Source organism: Pelodiscus sinensis, chromosome 21, assembly GCF_052426305.1.
Source record: "Pelodiscus sinensis isolate ZL-2025 chromosome 21, ASM5242630v1, whole genome shotgun sequence".
Taxonomy (NCBI): Eukaryota; Metazoa; Chordata; order Testudines; family Trionychidae; genus Pelodiscus; species Pelodiscus sinensis.
Genome location: NC_143072.1, coordinates 1,133,419 through 1,158,042, shown reverse-complemented (window position 1 = coordinate 1,158,042; position 24,624 = coordinate 1,133,419). Strand labels below are relative to the sequence as shown.

Below are 24,624 nucleotides of genomic sequence, written 5' to 3'. Positions count from 1 at the left end.
CTCTCTTGAAATTCCATCCTCTGCCGAAGAAGGCCACATTGGCCGAAGAAGGCCATAGCCCTTATTCAACACCCAAACCTTTCAGTTGGACTAGCAATGTAAAAGTGTAGTTGATTAGTCAACTACCCGATGAGCCTAGGATTATCGGGTAGTCGAGTCAACTACTCACATTCCCCCCCCACCCTGTGCTGCCACTCTTTCAGAGGCAGCAAAGCGGGGAGGGGGAGAGCAGGAGCTGGTGCTGGGGGGGGAGCCACCTTAAAAGCCAGTTTCCCCCCAGCACCATCTCTGCAATACCATTTTCCCCTCTCCACTGTGCTGCTGCAGCAGTGCTGGGCGACCAGGGGAGGCTGCTCTGTCAGCAGCCCCTGTCCACAGGGAGCCCAGCAGCAGCCCCAGCCTCCGTGAACGGAAGCTGCTCTGCAGCAGCTCCTGTCCATGGAGGGACCCAGCAGGGAGCTGAGAACCCCGGCAGAGAGGGGCTGCTGGACCAGGCGTGAGTCTGGAACTGAGCAAGCCCGGCTCAGTCCTGGCTCGTGCTGAATCCAGGAGCTACCTCTGCTGCAGCTCTGCAGTTTAAATGTAGTAGGAACTGGGCTGCCTTCAGCTCCTTCTTAGCACCTTCCCCTTGTATCTACTACACGATTACCCAGTTACCCACCTCTTAACATCCTTAAATTGGACTGTCTCTTCTTCGATGCCCATTAGCTCCCTACAAAGTGGAGATCAAGAATTCTCTCTAAGGCTTCTGCTTGGCAATGCAGACCACTATAAGTGAACATTACGCTTATTTTTTAAAAACTGTTGAATAATTGTGTTCTTCTTAGTGATGTTTCGTTCAGTGGTTTGGAGCAAATAGCCAGAGAGAGAGAAAGCGAGAGAGAGAAAGCTGAGTAATAAGGGAAAGAAAGGAAAAAAGTTCTTTGAAAAAGTCCTTGAGTTTTTCAGTTCCCAAGTCTGATTCGGGTAGTGGGATTAACCCTGATAGATTATTTATGTTTTAATGTTACACTGGCAGTGCAGCCAGGTGACTTGGATTTTGTTAGCGCATGAGTCACTTGGGGGAGGCAGAGAACCAAATGCTTAAGTAACTGTATCTGGGATCATGAAATGTAATGTCGTTTTTGAGATATATATGGGGAGGGGCAAAATAGGGCCAGTTTTTCAAAATTCTGTATTTGCAAATGTATTTATGTGTATACATCAGTTGTTCATATGTGGCTTGGATGTCTGTGTGTGCATATGTGACTGCAAATATTTTCCAGTGCCTCATTTCAAATATTCTCATTGGATTAGAGAAAGCCAAATGTTATGTACATAGAAATGTACTGCGGGCCATCTACTCTCACACAGGCTTGTTAGGAAACACAGTGACACTGATGTTAGAAGAATGTGTATATTCTATATAATAATCTTTGGTTTGTTTTCACAGCTGAGCCGGCTCAGCCAACTTCTGCATCTAGCAGTGGCAATTCTGATGAGGCCATTCGATCCATTCTGCAACAAGCCCGGCGTGAAATGGAAGCACAGCAGGCTGCCCTGGAACCTGCCTTAAAAGCAACACCTTTGTCTCAAGCTGACATTTCCATCTTGTCCCCAAAACTAATAACGACACCGGCAATGTCTTCGGTTTCCAGTTATTCTCCTTTGGCCTTGTCGCTGAAGAAACATTCATCGGTCGGGGATTCTAATGTAGCTACGTTACAGAACCTCTCTGGGCTAAAAAAGGAGCACCAAGACACACCAATTTTAGAGCTCCATGGAATCGCTGATTCTGCACAAGGTGTGCTGAGGCACGTTAAGAATGAATTGGGGCGTGGTGGTGTGTGGAAGGACCATTGGTGGAACACTGTACAGCATGACAGAAGAAATACCACTGTCCCTGAAGATGCAAAGATTGACGAAGCCAGCAGCGGAAAAGAAAAGATCAGCAATCAGACAAGGCCCGATCGTAGTCAGCTCCAAGGACCATCCTCTTCAGAATATTGGAAGGAGTGGCCCAATGCTGAATCGCCATACTCCCAGAGCTCTGAATTGAGCATGACGGGAGCAAGCCGCAGTGAGACACCACAAAATAGTCCCCTTCCTTCCTCTCCTATTGTACCTATTGCAAAGCCATCCAAACCCTCAGTTCCTCCATTGACACCTGAGCAGTATGAGATTTACATGTACCAGGAAGTGGATACAATAGAGCTGACTCGTCAGGTCAAAGAAAAGCTAGCAAAGAACGGCATCTGCCAAAGGATCTTTGGGGAAAAGGTAAGGAACTGATTATTTTTCATTACACTAGCATTTTAAACATGTAGCGCTATAGTCTTCTGTTGTTCTGGAGTGAGTTTACTTATTACATTCTCCACACATGGGGATAGGAACCTGACACACATAAAGGCACAATGTTTTTTCCTTCAGTAGTTACAGAATATATTCACAAGTGAAAAGTCTGAGTCTTGTGACTTTATGAAATTACAAGCTCTTCTAACTTCAATACAAAACATTTCTTCAGCATCTTCTTAGAAGAACACAAAGCTGTTTTCTTCATCTCTCAGTTCCGGGCAGCTGCACGTGTATTTCTTCTCTATGGTCCATCAAGAGTGACCACTTAGCAGTTTCTGAATCCATTTGCTGGATCAGAAAGAAGGTCTGAGTCAGTTTAAACTTGGGCTACTTATCCAAAAGTCCTTTTTTTGTCTGTTGGTCTCTGCTGGGAATCTGGTTTGAACTATTATGTGCAAGCTTCCCCGAGAGGCTTTCCCTACCTGAGTAGGGATGAGGGAGGGAAAAGACTTGCAGTCTGCCTAATTTGTATTATTATCACTCTCTGTTTTTAATTCCTGGAGATACCGTCACAGCCTAGCCTCATGAAGCAGAACACAGCTATTCATTTAAAACAAATGGACACCTACAATATGCATGTGTTTGCCATATCTGTTACATCCTCAGCTATATTCATTTGAAGTTGGAACTAGGGATGTTAAATTTAGTTTAATCAACTAGTTGATGGAATTTCCATCGAATATCAATACGTGGGTGAGATGTAGCGGGGTTAGCTCCCAGGTCTTTTAAATGTAAAAGGCAGAGGCATAGCATCCAGGACTGGGCATGAGCCAGGAATCAGCTGATTCCCGTTTTGCACCTGGTCCCCCTGCCCGCTGCGGAGACGATGCTGGGGGGAACTGGCTTTTAAGCCAGCTTCTCCCAGCACCAGCTCCTGCTCCCCCACTCACTGCGTCTCTCTGATAGAGGCAGCAAGGGTGGGGGGGAGCGATTAGTTGACTATTGCTTCATTGATTATTTGTCTGGTCACTTACATCCCTAACTGGAACGTAGATTGAGATGTTATATTTTTAATATCCACTAAAGCAATGGTTCCCAAACTGTGGCACACACCCCCATTAAGAGAGACACAGAGGAACATGTGGGGAGTGCAGGGCCCAGATCAGCCTCTGCAACTGTCAGGGAGGAAGTGCCACCCAACCCCACTCTGGTCCTTGCTCCTGATGCTACCCCCCAGCCTAGACCCATGGCCACAGCCTTTGCCCTGGCCATGGTTCTGTTCCTGGCCCCAGATGCTCTCCTCTCCTCCCGCCCTCAGGAGCCCTGGCTCTAGCTCCTGGAGAAAGTGGGGAGGGTTGTTGGGGTAACCCCGAAAAGTTTGGGGACCACAGTGCTAAAGTGAACTCATGGAATGCTTGAGTAATATTCTTGTCACAGATCAGTAAATCTAACACCTTTTTTAAATGAATGTTGAGAAACTATGGAAACGTGAAATCTCTTGTTTAATATTTAAAAGTAATATAAGGAGATTTGGAAATCTTTCTTCTCTCCTGTCTTATATTTTTAATTAAGAATACTCATTGCCCATCCCATAAGTGTCCAGCCTTCTAGTTACTATTAGTACGTTGTTTTTAAGCGAGCCTGGGTACACACATTGTTTATATAATTTGGAAGCTACTACACCAGTGGTCCCCAACGCGGTGCCCGCGGGCGCCATGGCGCCCGCCGGGGCATTTATGTGCGCCTGCCGAGTGATCAGGGCCAGTCCTGCCATGGGCACGCGGCGCATGGGTGACCCCAGCCCCAAGTGCGTGGCGCATGGGCAGCCCCTGTCCCCGGTCGTGCAGCGCGTGCACGGCCCCTGCCCCAGGCGTGCTGTGCATGTGCTGTGCCGGCCCCGGGTGCGTGGCACGTGCACAGCCCTGCCCCATGGCGCCCGGCAGCCCCAAAAGTACTACACTGAGTTCAGATGGTCACAGATCTCTCAGCTAAGTAGGGTCAGGTTAGGCGATTACTTGGATGGAAGACAACCAGTGAACATCAGACTCTAAAGCTATAGGAAGTGGAATTGGTGATTCACCAAGTAGCATTATTCCTTCTGATTTGGTATTGAATCAGTGTCCCAGAAGGGTATGAGGGACATTATGCTAGTATAGGTACCATGCTTCAAATAAGACGTAAAACTAAGAGTTTGACTACGTGGGGTCATTAGCTAGTCCATGGCAGCTTTTGTAAAACAGTGGATTTGAAAACCTAAGTGTCCCTCCTGGTTGAATTCCAGGTCAGCTAATTACAATCTACCCATCTACATTCCTCCTGTAGTTTTAATTGGTGGCAGTATAATAGTTTGAGAGGAGGTGAATACTATTGTGTAGAATTGCAGTTCATAGTTACAGATGAGCTAATTTGTATACAACCGTGCTGTTAAAGTTTCTAAATGGTTAGCATGGTTGAAGGGCACATTTGAAATTTGTTAGTGTTTATTTTAAAACAAAATGCATGAAAATAATTTCCTATTTTTATTTACCTGCAAGGACCAGATCTCTGATTCTCCTGTTAGAACTGATGAGGTTACATCATACAGTGTATTACACAGCTCTCTGAGCTCTTGAAGGTGTTTGTTTTCCCTGCAAGAGCACATTCTCCTGAACTCAATATTTACACACACACAAGATTACCATTTACTTATGAAATATGTCTCTGTAATATAAGGCTACCCATGTGCTTTCTGGTTAATGATTAGAAATCACATGCCATGTACAATGTGCTAGTAGAAAGTATATCACAAAAGTTACCCACCCCCAAACCAAATGTGCTAATATGCCATTATTGGTTGCTTCTCTTTAGGTGCTGGGCCTTTCCCAAGGGAGTGTCAGTGACATGCTCTCCAGGCCAAAGCCATGGAGTAAATTGACACAAAAAGGCCGAGAACCATTTATTCGCATGCAGCTCTGGCTGAATGGCGAGCTGGGACAGTGTGTCCTGCCGGCACAAGGGCAGCAGCAAGGACAAGGTAATTAAAATTCCACTATGTTGTTTGCACTGAAGGAGAGGAATTATTTTTAAACTGCAGTAAGCCATAGCTTTTTCTTACGTTCGCGCTGCCATTTGAGTAAGTAGAATTGCGCACCTCAGCTTCACAACCTGGTGTTAAGGGACTCACTGAGGTGTTACACAGAAGCATTAGTTTCTGCTTAATTTATAAGCAGGAGGCCAGTTAAGATGGTGGTATTTATGCATACATACAGTAAAACTCCAGTTGTCAGGCATCCAGTGGTCCGGCACTCCTGATAGTCCGGCACCACCTGGAACCCGGAAGTGCTCCAGGCAGCCAGAAAATTGGAACTGCTCTGCCCCGGGCTTCCCCGAGTCAGCCGCTGGTCAGTTTCAGCAGCGGCTGACTTGGGGATGCCTGGGGCAGAGCAGCTGGGGTGCTGGGAGAGGCAGTGCTACGGGACCAACCCGGCACCCCAGCTGCTCTGCCCCGGGCATCCCCAAGTCAGCCGCTGCTGAAACTGACCAGCAGCTGACTCGGGGAAGCCTGGGGCAGAGCAGCTGGGGTGCTGCTGGTTTGGTCCCGCAGCACCGCCCCTACCCCAGACCCCTCATAGGCCCCCCTTCCAATAGTCTGGCATATCTGATAATACAGCACCCCCTGGTTCCTAAAGGTGCTGGATTATCAGAAGTTTACTGTACTAGGCATGTATCCAAGCACAGTTAACGGATGAGCTTGGGCTGCTTCTGAATCCAAGGTGGGAGCTGGTGTGCACAGGGAGCCGGCTGTACAAAATTTCAGCAGGTACTAGGGTTGCCAGAGGCCACAAATACCAGACTGTCCGGGTCAATACCGGACACCTGGCAACCCTAGCAGGTGCATGTTTACACAAATAAATGCATTTTTAACATCCCTGATAAATACAGCATGTAAATCAAGGAACTTTGGATAAAGGTCTAGAAAAATGTGAATGTTAAATTCAGTCACATTTTCATAGGATTTATTTATTAGGGAGGATATTTCTATGAAAAATTTTGATTAATTTAACCAGATTAAAAAAAATGTAGTTTTAAAGAGGGAAATGATGGTTGTAGTTCTGTTTTCACCATTGTTTATTGTGCTATTTAGAAGTACCAGGAATCAAATGATTATTTTTAGTAATACCAATAAACCTTTTGCCCCCACTTTGTTGTCACTACAATTAGTGTTTGACAGTTTGTTTAGAATTGGAGTCACTGGCTGATTTGGGGGATTGGGAGTTTCCTTTATAGTTCCCTCATTTTAATCTTCTCTCTTACTTAGTCCTCCACTCGGTGACATCACTACAGGATTCCCTACAGCAGGGATGTGCAAGCTCAGGTAATCAACTGGTTCCTAATGATTTGCTATAAAGTAATTCACTACATTTTATTCTGTTTATGCTGTGTTGATGCCTAAAGGCTTCTTATGTTTTGTTATAGCATGCAAGAGCACCTTCAGGGGTCTTTTTACTGACAGTTAATTCCTCACTCCCTCTGAGTTGCTATGGCAGATCTTGAAAATGCAGACATTTAACAGAATATATTAGTCTGGAAAACTGTGATCTGAAATCACGCATTATCTTTTTTTAACCATGGTTTATCAATTTGACATATGAAGTGGCCGTAAAACAAAAGTGTTTCATTTGTAAAGTGATCTACGTACCCCAACAGTTGTATTTTGTTACATTTTTTCACCTCCCCTCCCCCCTTTGTGGTTCTAAATCAGCTTTTCTCATTTAAAGTTCAGGAAGTTTGCTAAATATGCTGCTCCTCCTCCCACCCCTTTACTAAAACACAACAGAAATGTGTGGAAAAAATGCAAGTAAATTGCTTAAAGAGTTTTATGAGGATGACCACTAGACTAGGGAACCCAAGTATAGAACAGCTGTGTTCCTGCTGTTAGATGCCAAACTCTACCCACGCATGTTATTTAACCAGTGCTACAGTTAACTGATGTTAGCCATTTATGTTGTATTCCAGACTAGAGAAATATTTGTGCTCTGTGGTTGCAAGATGATCAGGTGCTATAAATGAAAAAAATTACAGCAGTTGAAAATAGAAAGGTCATGAAAAAACTTTTAAAAAGATGAATAGTCCTGCAGCACCTTAGAGCAGTGTTTCCCTATTTTATCTGGCCACAGAACCCTAGGGCCCTGCTGCTGCGTTTCGTCAAGCAAAAAAAAACCCACTGTGGCTCTGTCTCTTTAAGAGGGGCCGGGGAAGTGCTGGCTCTTCGCAGAACCCTTGCTTTCGAATTGCGGAACCCCAGGGTTCTGTGGAGCACCAATTGGGAAACACTGCCTTAGAGACTAACAAAACACGTAGATGGTTTTGTATCATGAGCTTTCATGGGCACAACCCATTTCTTCATATTTCTTCAGGTGAATCATGTTAGGTCATCTTTCCCATCTCCTCGCAATTGCAACATAGTACATTTTTTTCTGATAACTTGTCCCATTTTGGTTAAATGTCCTAAATAATGCGGTTTCCACCATTTTCCTTATCATGGGACACTTATAGTGAGATGTACTGTATTAGGCTGTGAAACAAAATGTATTTCTCATACTGAGAAATTCTCTAAATTTTCTGTTGGAGTTAGATGAAAATGGAATGAATAAAGTATAGGCAAAATGTCAGCATTAAAACTAATCATGAAAATAAAATCTTCATGAATAAATGTAGAAACATTCTTTGCAATCACAGAGCTATTGTTAACTTTACATATAGGCATTTAAAGAACATGTAAATTTCCGTAGGCATTTTTAGACTGCTGCTCATGAAAGCATGTAATAGCAACTTTTCTTAGCATTCATCCAACAGAAGTCACTATTCTAATTTAAAAATATATATACCTACTTAAGGAAACACAGAAAATATCATAAATAATACATTTAACTGGTCATAGTAGGATGGAGGGGGGGGGAGAGAGAAAAGGCTGTATTTCATTGTTAATTTTTCTAGTCCCTAGCCATAATTAAGAAGTGTTCAAAGCCTGACCTTCAGGATTCCAATCTGACCCAGTGTATAAGTTCCCAGGAGGGATAGCTGGTAACTAACAGTTATTTCCTTTGGGAAGTTTAGATGTGAGATTCTGCTCCATTGCTACATATACCCACCTAGTTTGCCAGTTACTGCCCATGAGATAATATTTTACTATGTGCAAAGTTTTTATTATCTGATGGAGCATATTATTGATTATTACCATTCATTAGTCTTGCCTTAAAAGTGACCTGCAAATGAGGAAAAAATGGGATTGCGTCCACTTCTTTATGATAAAAAGTTTGAAAATTAATAAAAAAATTTATTTTTAGAACTAGAAGTTCATTTTGTGTTTTCCCTTGAATACTTGATAGAACTAATAGATTTATGAAATCACAGATAACAAGAGACTGAAGCATGAGAGGGGACAGGTATTTTGATAATTTTTTTGTTACCATCTATATTTTAATTCAAATGCCCAACAAACAGTTGGTAAAAGAGCTATGTTTCTGAAAGATTCAATGTCCCATCCCTCAATTTGAGGGCTGTAAATGCTCAAACTCCAATTAAACTGTCCTCCAAGGAGTTTTTCAACAAAACAAATGAAGACAAGACATATCTAAAATAAAAATCAAGGAGTATATAACTTTTAAAAAAAATTCAGGACTTCTCTATATGATATACACACATATTTTTCCTTAGCATATTCCATTTAAGTATTTGTAAGAATAGCTGCTAATACAGAAAAACGTCAGATTATATTTTGGTATTTTGTGTGTCTGAGCTTTAAACATCAGTCTTGTAATCAGAAGATCTTTGCGCGAGTTCTACAGAATTTTACACTTAAATGGTGGTACTTATTGTTCCAGTGGTCAAAAAGAAAACCAGTATGTTCTCTCTAACATTTTTATTCATGTATCTTTTTACTTTTGCCTTTGGGTAATTTGCATCTTGTTGATGCCTACCTCATTAAAAATACGGACCAAATCACATAAAAAAATTCTGAATTAATGTCACCCAACTGCATCACATTTTTTAAATAAATTGGGACCTTATTTAGTCACATTTTCGATGGTCGAAGCTAGATTAAAATTAGAAAGTTGCCAAATTTATTAGGATATGTACATATGGTTGTGGGCATACAGGTATGTAGCCAAAAGAGGCATGTAGCCCCTGTATTCATTTTCTTTGGATTTGAAGGGGTATTTTCTTCACTGAGTGTCTGTAAACCATTACAAAAAAGGGGGGGGAGACACACCACGATATCATGTATCGATTTCATTGATTGATTTGATATTCCGAAGAATGCTGAATTTTTAACTCATTTCTGTATTTATCCTTTGTGAAGGTCATGTAATATCCATATACTACATAAGACTTGCATACAAAATGACATGTATTTCTGTTAGGGTCTTCTTATGACCTAATGTGAAAATCTTCATTTGCCAATACAGGTGCAGGTGATCTCAGGGGATTTTGAATTTCCCTTTTGTTTGTCTTCCGTTGTGGGTATCATCCATCATTCCTAAGTTCATGCTGCTTAGCAGTAGAAATGCTCATGGGATTTGAAGAAAGGATTATAGCTGCATAAAATGGGGAGCTAGTTGTAGCTTGTTTTTTAAATCACAATGTGTATCACCTAGTGATTTAAAAACCAAAGATCTACTAAAATGTTACAGAAAACCTTTCATTTCAGAATAAAAGCATTTGTAATAAGGGGTGATTACTCTTTATCATCCCTGGGGAAAGAAGTATAGAAAAATCCAAAGATGAGTATAGGATAAAGTTTATTCCAGATGTGATGTCATTCTGTAATCCAAGTACCGCTAACAACAAAGCCAGATATCTGATCTGTCTGTCTCCATTTATACCACTGTTCATCATCTTTCAATAACAGGTGATAATAAATAGTTAATCATGGATTGGCTCGATCTCCCTATTACATAGCAACAGAGAGTTTGTTAGATACTGTTTTCGGTCTTCTTTTAATTACTGTTGTGGGAAAACTTAGGCAAAGATACAAGTGTTGCTCTTTCGTTCTGGGTGCAGTGAGATTCATGGTCATTCCAATCTCTTGAGGAAAAGAGTTTGATAGCCTGGATGTGGAAAAAACTCTGCTCCCATTTCTCATTAATCTTGGTTTTGTAGTTTCAGAAGCAACAAGTGTCATAGAAAGTGTCTCAGACCAGTCTACTGAGAACTTTGGTAGAACCATGTGATAATGTAAATGGACATCAGTAGCTCTGCTCCTGAGACCATTGCAGATTTGGATTTTTATCTGTAAAACAGGCAAATAACTCCTTGTAGCAAGAGATAATGGCCCTGTGAATGTGTGCACACATTCTTGGTTAACTAAGTTGTTTATGGTTTGAAATGATTCTTTCTGGACATAAAGTCACATTCATCAGATAGAGAAGGGAAATATTTGATCTTTTCTATTGCTGAGTCATAAGACTAATGGAATTCCTTATACAAATGTTAAATTCACTTACTCGTTTTAAACTTTGGGTTAAAAAGTCTAATGAAAATATAACTGCTGTCTCTTACCAGTGTGAGCCAGATCAGAATAGAATTTTTTACCTAGTTCCATAGAGCTGTGTGGTTAATGAGCCCTTGTGCTGACTCTAAAATGTAATTTTAATAGACTAATGGGTTAAGTTTCCACATCACTTCTGCATACAGAGGTTGCTACTCTAAAGTAATTGGCCCCACTTGTGTTGATTTCATCTGGCACCTCACGAGGACAGCTGATATAGTCAGTGTTATATGTTTGATTGAATTTTGGCCCATTTCCCTGATAATTTGGACGATGAAAATCTTCCTTGTAACTTTTGTAGTATCAATAAAGCACAGAGAATCACTGTCGAATGTACTTTATTGGCACTTTGAGATTCTATGCAAAGTTGGTATCAAAATTGATTTAGGGTGAGTCTGCTCTGCACTGTAGGTCGAAATAAGATACAAAATTGCATATCCTATTTTGATCTTATTTAAAAATAACTTATTTCATCATATGGCACTATCTACACAGTGCCAAATTTTGAAATAACCCACTATTCTAAAACATCCCTTACTCCTCGTGGAATGAGGTTTACGGACACGTCAGAATGGCGAGCCCGTTATATTTCGAAATAATGGGCTTCCTGTGAAGATGTGGAATAGCTGTTTCGGGCTACTCTAGTATCCCAAAATAGCACTGCAGTGTAGACTTAGCCTTCGCGTAACATGGGCAGCATTGCTAGAACATTAGTTTCATTTTTTTAATCTTCTAGAACTGCTCTTTTAATTCCAATTTGTTATGCATACCTGTAGTGCTATGTGTGTATTGTTAATGTTTAATAAATAATTGATTTTACTGAAACTACCTGCTATTCTTTTCCATGGTCTCTTTAGTGAGAGAGGTGCTTTTATCATACAGATATTGATCATTTTTTTTGCATGTTATGCTAGAATTTCACCTGTCAAAACCCTTTCCACTCATTTTTATTATGGTTCCTTCCTTGCTGTGGTCCCTGCCTTACAGGTATAAAAGTGTGCTTGGCATTTATAAAATCTACAATTACGAGCACAATACTATAATGAAAGATTCATTGTAGATGTAATGTGGGAACTAGGGGACAACACTCTTTCCCTGTTTAAGTGGAGGAAAGAGAACTCACTCATACCCTGATGTAGGGATGTTAAATAACGGTTAATTAACCAATTGAGTAGTCAATGGAATTTCGTGCCAGGCTCATACTATATTTAAAGTGAAGAGCCACAGTGGCGTTAGTTCATGGGGGCAATGCAAGCTGGGACTGAGCAATCCCAGCTTGCTCCAGGACGACTGCAGCTCTGCCTCTCCTGCCCCTCCCCTCCTGCACAGTGGAGATTGTGGGGGGAACCAGCTTTTAAGCCACCTCCCCCAAGCATCAGCTCCTGCTCCCCGCACACTTGCTCCCTCTGATACAGAGGCAGCAGCTGGGAGAGGAAGCAAGTAGTCATTCTACTAGTTGCTTACATCCCTACCCTGAAGCTGATCTTAATTTATTTTAAATATTGAATGTGTGTCTATCTCTTTGTTGTTAGAAGAGCTGCACACCATCCATTGCAGTCTGTATGGTTTTCTTTTTTTTTAATCAAGTTTTGTAGATTCCGTAAATTGACTGTCCCGTGGCTGAGAGAACTGAGCTTATTTAAACAGAAGAGATAAGTAAGGGGGGGGGGCGATTTGATAGGAGGCTTCAACTACCTGAAGGCGGGGGGGAGGGGTCCAAAGAGGATGGAGAGAGGCTGTTCTCAGTGGTGACCAATGGTCAAACAAGGAGCAACGGTCTCAAGTTGCAGTGGCGAAGGTCTAGATAGTACATTGGGAAAAGTTTTTTTCACTAGGAGTGTGGTAATTCACTGGAATGGGTTCCCTAGGGAGCTATTGGAACCTGCAGCCCTAGAGGTTTTTAAGTCCTGAATGGAGAGAGCCCTGGCTGGGATGATTTAGTTCAGGTTGGTTCTGCTTTGAGCAGCGGGTTGGACTAGATCACCTCCTGAGGTCTCTTCCAACCCAATACTTCTCTATGATTCTATGGTCTGACCACAAGACTGAGAGCCAGGACTCGGGCATTTGAGTTCTCTTCTCTGTCACTGATTCCCTCAATAAACATGAGCAAGTCATATAGGTTCTCTGCCTCCGTTTTTCCTTTGTAAAAATGGAGATAATACTACTTCCCCAGATGCTTCTAATTAGTGAATACATCTAAAGCTTGCAGATGAAAAATTTAATTAGTTGTAATCAGTTACCTGGTTAAATGTTACAATTAACTGGCTAACCGATTGAGTGGGATCCCGTGGACAGGGGGTCCGGCCCAGGCGGAGCAGTCCTCTGTCTGTGGTGTGCCACAGGTTGGGGGCTGCTCCCAGGTGCCAGATAACAGATTACTGGTAAGTGTTACCTATTCAGAGTGATGTTTACCATTAACCGGTTACTTATTCATATCCCTAGTTGTACTGTTACTTCTGCTTTTGTCAGACAGTTATGGAAAAGTTAACACGGGAATAGGCAAGACAGCCTCCCTGTGCCAGATCTGGTCCCCCAAGGCAGTTGATCTGGCCCATGGCCTCCCTACCGCTCCCCTGCCCTCAGCCAATTGAGACCTGGGGACGGGGGAGTACACAAAGACTCCTTTCCCCACCAGGGACACACAGCACCAGGGGGAACCACCAGCTGTTCAAAACAGATGACGGTTCCCTCTAGGAGCCACGCATCCCTGGTAGTGCGGGGGCAGGGAGCAAGAGACTTAGTGCGCTGCCACGCTCCCAGGCTATGATTGGCCTAGTGGGGGGAGGGAGCCCACAAAGTGTCCTCTCGCTGCCAGGGTTGTATGACTCCTACAGAGAGCAGCCAGCTGTTTTGAACAGCTCGCCTTTCACTCTAGGTGCTCCACACTCCCCTTGCAGGTGGGGGCAAAGACTTCAAACACTCTCCTGCCCCCTAGCCAGTCAGGGTCTGTGGGTGGTGGGAGCATAGGAAGTCTCCTGGTCCCGCCCCTCCTACCCACTGGGGCCTGGGGCCACTTCAGAAATTTGTGAATCCCCCCCCCCCCATTTCAAAAATTATTGCCCACCCCTGAGTTAACACTGTGTTAGTGTGTCAGTGCACTGAGATTTTTCTGTCAGCATAGTGCTAATAGTTCCTTATTTAAGGGAGTACAATAGTCCAAAATGTTTGATTAAATCTTTACTTTTGGAATAGTTCATTTGAGCTAATGACTTGTGAATGTATTTTAAGATCGTGACTTCCTTGGTGCATGTTCTTTCCAAGCAGAGGTCAGATAAAGATCTTGTCTGTTAAATATGATGCCCTTTAAATACTGATTGCTCTCCATTTCTTTAAGTTATTTATCATTCACATATGTTTTTCCACCATACATTGAAAGGGGTGGGGTAGGGGGAAATGAGCTCTTTCCCTTCATAAGAAAGCCCAGATCCTCTGACCCTCCCTCTTTCCAAACAGTCTGTAGATTCTTCAGCCAGCTGCTAACTCCAGAAGGAGTTGGTATGAAGGAATGATCTCATGTTTTGAAAGCCAGAATGCAAAAGTAACTGACCCTAAAACAGCAAGCTGCACTGACATATAGGATGCCTTAGCATTTATGTTGTGGTGCCAGCAGGTCTGATAGCTTGGGGAAGAGAGGAGTAGGGCTCGGGTGGCTTGGCAGCTGAAAAGAAGGGTCAGGCACCTTCCTCTGTATTGAGGGGGAGTCTGGAGGGCTTGGCAGCTGCAGAAGAGGTCAGGAAAGGTACTTCTCACTAAGGGTCAGGCTTTTGTCTCCTTGTGATGGGAGGGTTTGTCAGCTGTTGAGTCATGTTGGGTTTTTGGTTGCTTGGAGGGAAATGAGGCACATGGTTCGTCACGGGAAGCCTCAAGGGACTGGCTTCTGGCGTTGGTCACAGAAGGGCCCTTAACGGGGGAAAGACGGTATTCTGTTCCTGTTCCCCTCCCCCCCGGCTGTGGTCATGGATACAGCCAAACTACAACTTCATGTTGCTCAGCAATTTAGTAAGATGCTGTTGAGGTGATAAAGAATTACTTTGCTTTGGCTGTATAAAACAGATAATGGACTGTTTAATTCCCAAGTTATTGCTTCCAGTCCATAAAGCGGATATGTCTTTAAGGCAGATATGTTTCCCAGGAACAAGTCTTAACAGGAAGTAAACAATCTATGCTGGAAAGTAACGTATTATATTGTTGAGAAATATATAAAATAATTTCCAAGAAGATAAAACAGAAAATTACTGAGAAATGAAGTATCCTTCAAGTTACCTTGTGGCTGTCCCTTTTGTTTCAGTGGAAAGGAAGAAAAGAGAAGAGATAAGTGTCCAATCTAATTTGATAGATATTTGAGATTCTTTGTAAATTTGTAAACAAGCATCCAGAAGTTTGCTCCTATGATTATTTTAATTCTGATGAAAACCATTCTCTTCTAGGTCAACATTCCCCTACAGCCCAAATGTTGAAATATAATGCTACTGTGTGGGAGCCAGACAGTTAAATAGACTAGAAATCAAATATAAAGAAAACTGAAATTGACTGGTCAATTTTCATTATCCAAACTGAGTGAAATGTAAAAATTAAACAAAGGATATACATAAAGTAAATTTGGTATTTAAATTTCTTAAAGTTGTAATGATCAAAGACAGTACTTAATAATACATTGAAGGCAATTGCTTTCTTTAAAAAATCATATTTGAAAATGTGAGTTCCTCTTCAAGAAGGATAACATGAGCACCATTTGATAGCAACTTAAAGGCCTGATCCTGAGAGATGCAGACCACAAGCAAAATTCCTTTTGACATCCGTACTCTGCACATCTTGCATCAGACACAAAGACAATGAGGGGAAAAAAACTTTGTACAAAAAAAAATTATCTTTGCAACGTGTTCCTTCCACTTCTCCTACCCATGTCCTAACATTATAAAACATACCCTGGCTGCTGCTTTCTCCTATAAAAATTCATCAATCCTGCACTCATACTTCATCCACCATAGCACCCTCCTTTACACGTTTGCTTTCTAAGGAAATATGAGAATGTGTAAATGTGTGGAATTGCCCCCTCCCATTCTCCATATCTTCACACAGATGAACAAGTAACTAGTTTAGTTTAGCCTCAGCATAAATTCAGTTTTGTTTTACATTGTTTTTCTTTTCTCTTTTGGAACTTGTATCCTAAAAATAGAGTGACTTTGAACTGGTAGGTGTTCCATTTGTCCTTTAGAAGAGGACCAAAATTAGCCTGTCATTTGGCACCTAAATAAAGCAGTTAAATTGTCTTCACAACTTTACAGTTGCAATCTATTGAAGTTGCTGCATTTTATTTTATGGTATTATGCAAGCAAGATCAACACCTAAAAATCCACAAGGCCTTGAAAGAGGGAGGATGAGGAAGAATGAATATAACTGTGTTTTTAATTTCCTGTTTTGAGTGAGGTGGTTTTTTTCATTAAGGTTTTTTGGTTTTGGTTTGTTTTAAAGGTAACTTGTAAATGCTCTAAAACTGCCTAATGTACAGATAAAAGAACGCTAGTAAAAGGACAGCGATGGTTTCTCTAATTTTCAAAGAGAAAATCTGCACAGAATGCCTGAAGCTGGGTTAGCAGTGGGACTCCCCAGGGGCAACAGAAAGATGTTATAATCAATTACCACATCATAACACTGATGTATGATAATTACTGAGTGTTCCTCCTGAGATAGTGCAGCATTTGGCTGGGATGCAGCTCTTTCATGGTCCACTGCCTGATTAATATGCAAATAATAGGCTGATTGCATGATGAATGCAGAAAATGAGTTCGCTGATAACGTGAGCACCGAAGCGGGAAGATGATAAATTACTTTTACTGACTGTCCTACATTAAGTACCATTTCTCAACAATTTTATCACAAATTAAGTAAAGCAGTAAGGAGAGATTATGAGGATGTGTAAAATAATGCACCTTAATAGCTTTTATAATATTGTTGCGTCTAATGTAAATGGCATTTTCTTTCAGTACTTTAGCCAGTACTCCTCCAGAACGTTTTGCTTCTAGTACAATAACATGCAGGGGCATTCCGTTCAGCCACTTTCTGTTAAGATGAAGAGTAATCCATGATACCAACATATATAACTGGTGATGGCTTAGTCTTTCTTATGAGAAATGGAATCCAGATATTAGTTCAAGTATCTTGCTCCTAGCAAATGAATGTCCACATTGTTTAGTGAGGGGGGGGAATATTCTTCAACGCAGAACAGAATGTACACTCTACATATGTATGCTGTTTGCACCTGGTTTTAAGTTGTATATCCAGGGGCAAACAAGAGGTTAACACACTGAACACGTTCACAGAAGTACCTGCCTATTTTATCTAAGCTGCTTGAGGTAGAAAGAAGAGCAAACAGATATAGTGGTGATAACATGTTGATCACCGGTCTCTGAGCATCCAGCTTTGGTCATAAGCTAGAGCATCAGCAAAATTATAGTAATAACTAAGTTAGGATCTCTGAAAAGCATTGAAAACTTGTCATATAATGATTAATCTTTGGTTGCAATAATGCAGTTTAAACACAAGTTTTGTTTTTGGCATATTGGTAGAATGTTTTTATGACAGATATTTATTTAATCTTCAAGAACTCATTAATGAAACTGTTCCTACACACAAGCTGCTTTAGTAATAAGGTTACTGAAGATAATTTCTAACAGTTCTTCAGAAATCCATATTGATTTAAGAATAAGTAATGAGCAATGCTAACACAGAAAAATCGAGTTTTTAAAGCAAGTTTGGTGGAGTAACCTGCCAAGATATGTGTGTTAATTTAAAAATAATCTTCTAAAATTAAATCAAATTTTAATTTATATAATTATCTCAATTGTGGTTCTCAAAACTGTGATTGTCTACTTGCTAAAACAAGCACCCATTTTTGTCTCTGCTTTTTAAAAAGTGCATTAATGTAATGAATAGCAATACAAATGAGATGGACAAAAATTTGTAAGATCACTTAGTCTATCCCTTGGCTGCTTCAGGAGCGTTCCTTAAACTATATCTTTTTTTTTTTTTAATGACACTTAATGGTGTTTCCATTCCACAGGCTAATTATTGTGTTATTTTTATTGCTGGCATTTCTCTTTCCTTAATTTTGTCTCATTGCCTCTCTAGTTACTCCCTTTGTTCAAGTTTAAATATGTAATTCTCTACATCTTTGATGTTCATACTGACCATCATTGATCAATACAAATATTCTTTTGAGGATCTAGCAACTCTGAAAGTGTAACGTTGTAAAGAGTTAGAGGTCAAATCATCTTGTTACATATTGTATGTAGTGGTTTATGTTAACAGAACAGTACAGGTTGAACCTCTCTAATCCAGAACACTCTCATCCAGAAACATCTGTCATCCAGAATGATTTTAGTTAGCCGAATGTCAACTTTTCATGGGTTTGGCCAAGTTTCCCACGGTCCCATAAATTTATTTACAGCCTCCAGTCCTGGCTGTGTGTTCTGTGCTGTTATTTAGCTCTAATTTACCCTTAAATGTCCTCTTAACAGCACAGTAAGCATTGGAAGTGTTGGTAATGCTGCTAGACAGTATTGACCCTCCTGTGGTCCAGAAAATTCTCTCATTCAGAACTAGTCAGGTCCCGGGGGTTCCAGACTAGAGAGGTTCAACCTGTATCTCTTTCCTCTGTGTTCCACCTTTATGCGTGCTGCTATTCATGCCCCCCGTAGTCTGACCTGTGGGACAATATTGACATCAGTTTTTTTCACGGTTTGCCAGTATCAGTGTTAGACAAGGATGAAAACATTTGTTTAGATTGAGTACTGGACAAGTTGATATCTTTGCTGCCTATTACATTATAAATGAAGTCAGTTTTGGGACTACATGTTGATAGAGATGGTGTGGTAGAGACTGAGGAAGTGACCCTTTCTTCTCTAATCTTGAAATATTTAATCAAATTAGATACCCAGCTCCAATTAAACACCAATGGCAGTTGGGGTACCTAACTCCCTTGAAGACTTTTGAAACTCCACCCTTTGTCAGGCCCTTTGATGGCCATTTTGGTTGCTCTTTTCTAAACTCCATTTGTACGTGTGGAACGAGCATAAAATTATGGAAAATGCAGAAAAAAATTGGCGAGATTGTACAATCCGTTGTTGATGCTCAGAAGTAATTTTATTCAAGTGGCCACAATCTTTGCCCCTAATTCTGCAAACACATCTGCACATGTAATCTTAGACACCTTCATGGGGCCTCTGTTTTTCATTTTTTTCCCCAGAAATGAAGAAGTAGCATGAACCTAGGCTTTTTTGTTTTCATGAAGTAATTTTTAAATTATTGGTTAAAGGTAATACATTTATATTTTTTCCCCTTTTGAATACACACAAATATAGCTAAAGGATTTTTCCACTTTTTTTTTTTCCTGTCAGCCACAAAAATTCACCTCTGAGGCAAGACCAAGACTGGAAAGTTTAAAACTCTTTTAGGTCTAAAATCAGTTATAACATTTACAATCACCACCACCACCACATAACAACCATCCAGGGAAATTTATAATTTTAATGTCTGCTGGCATTTGCTACCATGAATTTATATACATACAAGCTTTATATTATTGTATATGTATCTCACACACATTTAGATTTTGAAGAGGTTTGTCTTTTCAGAAGCGATATAAATGCACAAATTGTGAATAGGCAATGCTCACTTATTGAAAACAAATCCATTAAAACACGACCTCTGAGAAAATATTCCGTATTCATAGATCTATACTATTAATTAGTCATAAGAGAGCTTTATTATAGTATTGTGCCAGAAATGCTTAGCTGATTTATTACTTACATAGGTCAAACTTGTTTCATTTCACCACTGGGCACAAAAAGCTCATTACTGTGTCTTTTGGAAGAGCCTATGAAGACATAAATTCCTGTGTAGGAATTAAATCACAGTGTAGAAAAACTAGAGACCAAATTCTGCATAAAATTTTCAGATGCCAGAAAACTAAATGTGAGAGTGTTGCAATTTACTTCTCTTGGAAATGAGCAAAGGCCTAAAGATACATCAATGAGAGTAGGCCATGTACTCTGGTATTTAATCTTTAAAATGGAGAGATTGGACAAACTAATAATTAGACAGGAAAACTAAGAGTTAATCCAATTTTAATATGAGCCACTTTGATCTTGGGGAGCCTGTCTAAATATGTTCATTGCCCATCAACTCACCTGTGGGAAAAACAGGCTCTCAGATATCAAATGCTCTTCTGGGAGGCTATGAAGGAATCCTTTGTTGATATTTATATGCCTTCCTCTTCTATAATAATTTGCCATAGAAAAAATAACCAGAGTATGGAACACTCCATAGAGTCCTCCCCACTGCTACATACCCTGTGTTGTTCTGATATTCATTTATAAGTAACTTTGAATAGGACTGGTTTGGTATGCACCTAAAACCTGAGCACTGGCAGTTATGGAAAGTGGTGCATCAAACCAACTGCCAGTTAAATGATGTTTGGGTTCTTGTAGGAATGTCACAGAGTACCCTGTCATTTTGTTTCAGCAACTTGTCCTTCCAAATGCACACTTCGCCTTATGGCATGCCAGCAGTAAAAATGTCACTTACAATAATTACTTTTTGGTGAAAATGCTTGCTGACTTCCTACCTTCAAGCTGTTTTTTACACAGTGGGGAGATAATAAGAAATGACTTTATCCTGACTGCTCAAATGAACACTAAATGGAATTTAGGTTATTACTGCATATAGAGGGCTGTGTACGGAAATTTAAATAGTGGATTGGATAAACTGCAGAGATTTGTCTCTAAAAATTATAGTGGATCTGCTTTTTCAATCCACTTCTGTCTGAAACTTAAGGCAGCTCTTATCTTGCTGCTGCCTTCAGAATATAATATTTTTCTTAATCCTTTTATAGGCCCCTGAATACCTTCTGTGTTTCAGGTGGTCTTTTCCCAACATCTCCATGTTTTGTAACTTGTTCCCTATCAGGCTTTTTTGGCAGTAACACAAATTCAACCACTTATTCACTCCCTTACTGTTGAGCTAATATAGTCTGAGTGCTTCTTTCTGGGAGTTTGTGCAACAAAAAAATGTCTTGACACAGTATTTTGGTTTGAGAACTCAGGTGGTTTTGGTCCCGATCTCTCTTGTCCTAGCAAAAAGCTTTGGATTACATTGTCTTGGCAAAATCAGAAAGGGAAGGAAGCTACTTGCTGATATCACTAGTGTTGCCAGATGGTTGAAACAAAAATACCGAACACCCACTCCCTCCCAACCCCCCCCCCCCCCAAAAAAAAAACACCGGGGAAAAAATTCTGTTGAAGGAGGAAAAAAAGGGGGGAGACCAAAGTTGTTGAGCCAAAAAAAAAAAAGACTCCAAGACTTATTAAACTATAACACTCTCTCTCTCTCTCTCTCTCTCTCTCTCTCTCTCTCTCTCTATATCTCTCTCTCTCTCTATAAATAAATAAATAAATAAATAAATAAAACAGCATGTCCCCTTTAAGAGTGAGATAGGGATACAAACAGGTGAGCGGTTGAGCACTAAGATCAAGGGAAGTGGTTGCTTCCCCTTGGTCTTTTTGCCCACAGCCATTTTGTGCCAGCAGCCATGCAGAACCAGGTAAGCATGAGGCCAGGGGGGAGTGTTGGGGTCAGGGGGGGCTTGCAGGGGGCGAAGGCCGGGCGCTGAGTGTTTGTAGGGTTGCCAGGTGCCCAGCATTTTTTGCCTCCTGGCCAGGGAAAAAAATCAGAAAATACCAGACATCTTAGGTGTCTGGTATTTTCTTAATTTTTTTTTACCGGATAGAAGACTAAAATACCGGACTGTCCGGGTGAATACCAGACACCTGGCAACCCTAGCCATGACTGTAGAAATAACAGCGGAGATTGAATCAAGTTGGTGCTTCCTGGGATCCATAGTTCTAAAAAGAATACAAACAGTAGTTCATAAGGAGCCATGCTGCAGATAGCCCACCAGGAAATGTCACCTTCTATAATGTCCTGTTTCTGGGAATGATAAGGTTGTATCCATCACCTAGTATTTGAACACTGCACCGTCACCCAATTACCTCTTCTGAAGGAGTATTTCTAGGCCTTGTGTCTCAATCCTGTTGAAGTCCATGCTCTTCTGAAGACTTTGTAACTAGTCAAGTCAAGCACTACTTGCAAGCCTATGAACACCAGTATCTGTATTATTCTAAATTAGTTTAGTTCCTCCCAAGCTTGAACCTCTTGCTGGCTATCGTCTGTAGATCTGGGCACTGTTGGTGCATAGATAGAATAGTTGAAGACACGCTGCTGTAAAACTATTTGCCATTGAAAGAATCAAAATAATATACATCACAAATCAATTATCTTATCCCATCCATCCTCCTCCAATTATAGGATATAATCCCCTGCTTAGTCCAGATGAAGAAAAAGGGAAAATCCTTCCTTTAAGAATATATAACAGAACCCACATTTAATATAGTTTTCAAGCATGACCACAATTTTTCAGACAGAGTGGGGATAAGTTCAGCAAACTCTGAAGATTTATGCACAGTAGGTCTGGTTTTTATCCTACACTGTAGTGAAAGTAAGATTCAGGTCCATTCATACTTTTACCTGAAGTCTTTCTGAATCTGGAGGTTTTAAGGATTCTGGAGAGAGTTCAGAGCTTGCTGGACTGGCTCCCCCATCATCCACTCAATCTTAATGTGACACATCTGACTTTTGGAGGAATGGGAAGTTTAGTTAGCTGTGATTCAAGTAATCAAAGATTATTTCTAATTGTCCATGATTCTCTTTGATATCTCAGGTAACGCTCTCCATTAAGAATGTGTGCATTTGGCGTTGATGCTCAGGAAGTTATTGTGGGAGTGTCCATCAGACTTTATATGTCTGTGTGACTGCCAAGCGTGAGTCCACCTGACACTCAGTTCCTTCTGCTAAATCAGAATCCATTGTAATACTCTGAAACTGTGGGGAAAGATAATGTACAACCAAAACTGATGAACAAAAGCAAGAGCTCTGAGCAGTGCTTTGGAGTCTGTGATTTGAGGTAGAACTTTGGTGGTGTGAAAAAGTAGAAAGAATTCATAAAGGAGGTTGGATTGAAAAATACTCACTTTTAAGCATTTAGTGGCTTCATCCACTGCATGTGGGAATGCACGACCACAGAACAGGAGATTGATATATTGCAGTGGGCTCAACCAGAGTCAAGTCATGTTCTCTCAGTTCTGAGTGGAATGCAATTTTGCAGTGTTTATTTTTTTCTTAACTTGCTGGATTTAAATATAAACTTTACCGTTAAGGTTGCGGAATCAAACTATCACTGGTCAGGAAATTTCAGAACATAGGTATTTTTCTGCAGCATTAACACAACCATATTGTATAACCTTCAATTTTTTGTGTTCTAAAAATAACATAATTAATATACATTTAAGAAAGAAAACAAAATAGAAAGCACGTGGGCAATGTTGACTTATTTTACATTCATTCATTAATTTCTGTAGTTGTGTATATATTATTCTTATCCCACCCTCTTGGTTTGCAGTAGAAACCAAATTTCCTGACTTATAACACTTTATGTCCAAGGAGAATAGTGGGACCCCTCCCGAGCTTGGTCCACAAGCCATGCTCCCTTATTGTGCAGATCTTGATAATATGAGCATTTCTCTCTTCTTTGCTGTTTTGATCAGCTGTGAGGTAATTAACAATGTGAACAACTCAGTTGTAACCGGTAAGCTTCAGTGATGAAGGGGGTCTGATCACACTTTTCAAATGATTCTGATTGTCTGCACATTCAGTCAGCAACACTTCACTAATTATATTCAGTTCACCTTTGAAAGCAGCCATATAAGGAATAAAAGCTTATATTCAACGGTACAGGAAGGCATACTGCTCTGTTGACATGACTGCCCAGACTCCAGTTTTAGAGTACTTGGTTTCTTATCTCTAATGTTGCACTAACACTTGTTTTTTGCATTTGCATGTATAATTATGTGTGACTATTTAACCCTTTTAAATATTACATCTTTCACACTCAGTATATCTGAGTGTTTTACAAAATAAATATATATGCCTGCTCCTACAGCCTTTCGTTATTTTTCTCAGGGTATAGTGTTATGATCTCAGAAGGGTTGTATATATAAAAGTTTACCTGTTTTAAATATTATAAAAATGCTTTCCAAGAGGAAAAACAAGAGAAATCCCTACAAACCACACAGCGGCCCTCTTGAATTTCAGCCACATGCCATGTCTAAAATCAAGGCAACGGTGTGTGCAAACATTCTAGACTGAAATATCTCCCTTCAGCTTGTTGGTCTTAATGGAAGAGAGAACATCATGTAAGGTCTTTCTAACTAACAGTATTGCATGGATGCCTTTTAAATTGCATACATAACCTCTTTGGGATAATAAAGTTTTCTTTTTTCTGGACTGATTAAAGTGACCTAGTCATCAACTGGGGAGCATTGCCTCTTGAACGATTACCCCAACTCATAACAGTAAAATCTGTTATCCCCCTACCAGTAACATGGTCCCTTTTTCTAGCCATAAATATGGGTATAAAGAATTACATATATATTTGCTTGTTATGAAAAAGTATTAATTTAATCATTTCAATTTCAGTAGTAGTTCTCACTCAGATGTGAGGTTTGAGAAGTAGACAATATGTCAAATATTAATTTTCTATAATGCTGTCAGTTGCTATTTATTGGAATCCTTACTCTGCTTTTTCTCAGGTGAAACTAACAGGGGAACTAACTAATTATATCATAAAACACATGAAATGGCTGCAAATTAGGAGGTCAAGAATGTGATAATTATTAAATTAGATTTTTTTTTCATTTCTTCTGTTA

At 40.5% G+C, this 24,624-nt stretch overlaps 1 protein-coding gene across 6 annotated transcripts in view; it reads left to right on the top strand.

Moving 5' to 3' along the window:
* CUX1 (cut like homeobox 1) overlaps positions 1-24,624 on the top strand; it is a 398,058-nt gene that overhangs the window by 287,410 nt on the left and 86,024 nt on the right. For 5 of the 6 annotated variants that reach the window (XM_075904408.2, XM_089772231.1, XM_075904407.2 and 2 more), the window contains 3 exons: positions 1,433-2,259; positions 5,122-5,287; positions 6,572-6,628. The exons of the other annotated variant lie outside the window; for it this stretch is intronic. In XM_075904408.2, the coding sequence (XP_075760523.1) occupies positions 1,433-2,259; positions 5,122-5,287; positions 6,572-6,628 (1,050 nt within the window). The remainder of the gene's footprint in view (positions 1-1,432; positions 2,260-5,121; positions 5,288-6,571; positions 6,629-24,624) is intronic. 6 annotated transcript variants of the gene reach the window in all.